This window comes from Coffea eugenioides, chromosome 1, assembly GCF_003713205.1.
Source record: "Coffea eugenioides isolate CCC68of chromosome 1, Ceug_1.0, whole genome shotgun sequence".
Classification (NCBI taxonomy): domain Eukaryota; kingdom Viridiplantae; phylum Streptophyta; class Magnoliopsida; order Gentianales; family Rubiaceae; genus Coffea; species Coffea eugenioides.
The window spans coordinates 6,564,595-6,569,070 of NC_040035.1; the positions used below are offsets into that span (position 1 = coordinate 6,564,595).

Here is a 4,476-nt window from a genome sequence, read left to right on the forward strand (position 1 = left end):
GAAATTGATCAGAACAAGTTATGAAATGGCTTCCAATGAACTTCAAAATACAGCAGAAAAGGATTCGTTACTCACCACATGAGATGTGCTGTAGCAAGAGTAGTAAAAACAGCCATTCTCACTTTACTAGAGCACAATCTCAATAATGAAACTGTCCCTAAGGCTAGCAACTGGAGGAAGAACAAAAGCAGTTCTTCCTACAGTCCTGCAGCCATAGTTGTATCCTGCGAACTTCTCACAGATTTAAGACAAAAAGATAATAGAGCAACAAGACAACATAATTATCAACAGTAGAATCAAGTAGAATGTCATTGTATGCATTCTGTCATGGTAGAGACATCAAAAATATGACGCTTCATTCTCACGTGAAATTGTCAAAACATCAGTGGAAGCGTCCAAGTAGATTTTGCATGTAAGTGCAACAAAGCATTCGAAGCATACAAACTGCCCAATTCAGAAGCAAACAATGTTCATATGAAGCCATTTGTAATAGATATGCTTGATTTGCCAAAGCTTTTTTCCAATTCAACATATGCCTTTGGATTCAGTACATTTTAGGAATTTGGAATTAACCAATGGACTATTACCACATAAACAATCTAATCACAATACAAAGGAGTCCATTGCAACAAATTCTCACTCTGTTGCATAGGCAAAAGAACCTGAATCATTGCATAGGCAAAAGAACCCGAATCATCGAATGCTCAGATGATATTTTTTTGACAGTGATATAGTCATTGCAGGGAGAGATATATGTTTTCCTTCATACTAGTTACAAATTTCATGTAAATTGAGGTTGTATTATTGTCCAGACAGATTAATTCCAATGTTACATCAGTTACAAATTCAAATGTTACAAATTCAAATGCTACATCAGACAGATTAATTCCAACATCAGAGAACTGTCAAAGAAATAGTTGCAACGGCTAAGTGCAGCAAGGCCTGCGGCCTGCTACATCGTGAAAGATTGACTGGCAGTGTATTATTGTGCAGAGATGAAAGAATGGAAATTAGGAGCAGCAAACAACCCCTGAAAATTAGAAGCAGTAATTAAACTTATCATTATATCTATGTTAGAACACTAACTTCAGATATCTGTGCTCTCTCTAACTGAATGAGCTATCTAAAATAACGAAAAGGCAATCCAAGAGCAGCAGCTATAAGATTACACACATTACCCGTCTAAACTACATCAGCAGAAGGCCTGAATGTTCATTGTCAGTATGAATCCGCCAGACATTGCAAAACTGCATAAATCTCCTCTGTTCTAGGATGTGATTTATCAACACTATAGAATTGGTGAACTTGATTATCAAGCTCAATCCAACTGCAACCAGGTGTCTTATAGGCATTTTGCTCCATAAGCATCTTCCTCAACTCTCGGGCCTCATCCCACTTGCCCATTGCCCCATATAAGGTTGCCAACATTGCGACATAACCACCATTATTGGGATCAATCTCAATCAACTTCTTCACAGCAAATTCAGCCAAATCAGGTCGCCCATGAATCTTACATCCATTGAGCAAAGAACCCCAGACAACCTCATCAGGCACAATCTTCATTCCAGATATAACTTTGAAAGCTTCATCAAATTGACCAGCTCGTCCAAGAAGATCAATTAAACAACCATAGTGCTCAATTTTAGGTTCAATTCCATACCTTTGAACCATCATGTCATAATAATGACGCCCTTGTTCAACCAATCCTACATGAGTACAAGCATTTAATAGCCCAACAAAAGTCACTCCATCTGGTTCTACTTGATCCGCACACTCCAACATCTCCTCAAAAACACTAATAGCACTCTCACTTTTACCATGCAGAGCATAACAATTTATCATAGAATTCCAAGATGTTAAAGTTGGATTCTGAGTCTGATCAAAAACTCTCCTTGCCTCTTTCAAGCTCCCACATTTCCCATACACATCAACCAAGGCATTGGAAACGAACTTATTCAAACTTAGACTATTCCTATACACATAACCATGAATAGATTTCCCAAGCTGTAGCAATCCACTATGCCCACATGCCGAAAGTGCACACAAAACTGTAACCTGATCAGGCCTATTCCTTCTACTCATGTTTTCCTCCAGAACCATCCTCCTAAAGAATGAAATAGCCTCTGAAAACAACCCATTCTGCGTGCACCCTGCAATAATAGAATTCCAAAATGGCGGATCTCTTTCACACTCAGACATTTCTTCAAACAACAAAATCGCATTCCCAATCTGTCCAACTCTAGTATAGCCCGAGATCATAGCAGTCCACGTGACAACAGTTCTTTCAGACATTCCATCAAACAGCTTCCGGGCAATCTGAATATCCGCTGAAAACCTTGAGTATGCGTCCAAAAGAGCAGTTTCCACAACTGGGTATTTCCCGAAACCAGAACTTTCTATCTGGGAATGCACCATTTCTGTCCCATAAGGCCTAACAACTACTGGGCTCGACTTCAAAACTATAGGAAATATAAAATGGTTAGGCCTTTCCTGGCTATTTCGGACCATTTCACGGTACAAAAACAGGGAAGTATGGTGGTCTTGTAGGGAAGTATAAGCTGTGATCATGGCTGTATAGAGATGTGAATTGGGTGAATCAAGGTGATCAAAAATCAAGCGTGCGTAAGTGATGTTTGAGAGCTTCACAGTGCAGAAACGGACCAGCTTGAAGACGAAGAATTGAGTTTTGGAGTGGCCTAAGGTTATGAGAAAAGCTTGAAGTTGTTTAAGGTGGTTGAGGTGTTTGCATTTGTCTAAGATTGCTAAGACATGGTTGTTAAGGTTGGACAGCATCGTCTGTTAACGGAAGCTAAATCAACTGGCAAGGGGGGCATATAACAATGACCCTGCTTTAAAGGCGTGGAATATTCTGCATAGTTACTTCACGCCTTAATTAAGCAATGCAGCAGGCATCCTTCCATGGGCGTGGTTTATAAGCTGCAAAACAATTACGCTTCTAACATTGTATAGGGGCTATCATAATTTCTATGTACCAGCGCAGGCTCCCAACACCCACAAAGGCGTGATACTTAACCAAGGGGCTTGCCTTTTCCAATCCAACACCCGCAAAGGCGTGATAACCGTTTAAAGTGTCCCCGCTACCTCCACTCACTAAAATATCTAACAATATAAAAAGAAAAGTTGCCCTATGAATAGTGCTTTTTTGTTAAGCGATTATCGGGTAATTCTTGCTAAATGGTTGGCCCTTTTTATCAATTGGGCTGCTCCATTTGGTTCCAACTGCTACTTCTTCTCGTGGATAGACATGTTTCCTTCAATTTTTATCCTCTTGTTGTCCTTTTGCCCTCTCCTACTAGTTTTACTGTAATTTGAGGGTATTATGTGCCTTAACAATTATCCAAATGGTCGGTTATAATGCAATTATAACCAACTTTCTGCCATCTTTTTGTCATTCCACTTTTTCCATTTTTAGTGGTTTGAAACTTCTTCGTGTAGCCACCCACCCACAAGCTTTCTGCTATGAATTTATTATGACTTCTCTCTTCTCTCTTTCCTTATCTTGGTTGTCATCTGGGCTACTCCTTTTGTTTATCTCAACAGAATAACAATATAAAAGGGAGAGTTGCCCTATGAATAGTGCTTTTTGACAAGTGGTTATCCCGTAATTCTTGCTAAATGGTTGGCCCTTTTTTTGTCAATTGGGCTGCTTCATTTGGTTCCAACTGCTGCTTCTTTTCTGTGGATAGATGTGATTTCTTCAATTTTTATCCTCTTGTTGTCCTTTTTGCCCTCTCCTACTAGTTTTACTGTAATTTTAGGGTATTATGTGCCTTAACAATTATCCAAACGGCCGGTTATAATGCAATTATATCCAACTTTTTGCCCTCTTTTGTCATTTCACTCTTTCCATTTGTAGTGGTTTGGAACTCTTTCGTGTAGCTAGCCAGCCACAAGTTTTTTGCTCTGAATTTATTACGACTTCACTCTTTCCTCATCTTGTTTGTCATCTGAGCTACTCCTTTTGTTTATCTCAACAGGATAACAACATAAAAGAGAGAGTTGCCCTTTGAATAGTTGCCCTTTTGTTTATCCCGTAATTTTTGCTAAATGGTTGGCCCTTTTTTGTCAATTGGGCTGCTTCATTTGGTTCCAACTGCTGCTTCTTCTTTGTGGATAGATGTGTTTCCTTCAATTTTTATCCTCCTGTTGTCTTCAATTTTTATCCTCCTGTTGTCTTTTCTACCCTCTTCTGATGGTTTTATTGTAATTTTAGGGTATTATGTGCTTTAACAATTATCTAAATGGCCAGTTATAATGCAATTATAACCAACTTTCTGCCCCCTTTTTGTCATTCCACTCTTTCCATTTTTAGTGGTTTGGAACTCTTTCGTGTAACCAACCAGCCACAAGTTTTCTACTATGAATTTATTACGATTTCTCTCTTCTCTCTTTCCTCATCTTGTTTGTCTTTTGGGCAACTCCTTTTATTTATCTCAACAAGATAGATAAAGTTAT

The 4,476-nt window shown here is 38.9% G+C and overlaps 1 protein-coding gene across 1 annotated transcript; it reads right to left on the minus strand.

Annotated features, from left to right (window-relative positions):
* Positions 1 to 779: 779 nt before the first annotated feature.
* Positions 780 to 2,497, minus strand: LOC113782256 (pentatricopeptide repeat-containing protein At1g33350). The gene is made up of 2 exons (XM_027328158.1): positions 1,179 to 2,497; positions 780 to 1,030 (listed from the first exon to the last, which is right to left on the minus strand). Exon 1 carries the CDS (start codon positions 2,413 to 2,415, stop codon positions 1,219 to 1,221), a length of 1,197 nt encoding a protein of 398 aa, XP_027183959.1. The 5' UTR covers positions 2,416 to 2,497; the 3' UTR covers positions 780 to 1,030; positions 1,179 to 1,218.
* Positions 2,498 to 4,476: the final 1,979 nt, after the last annotated feature.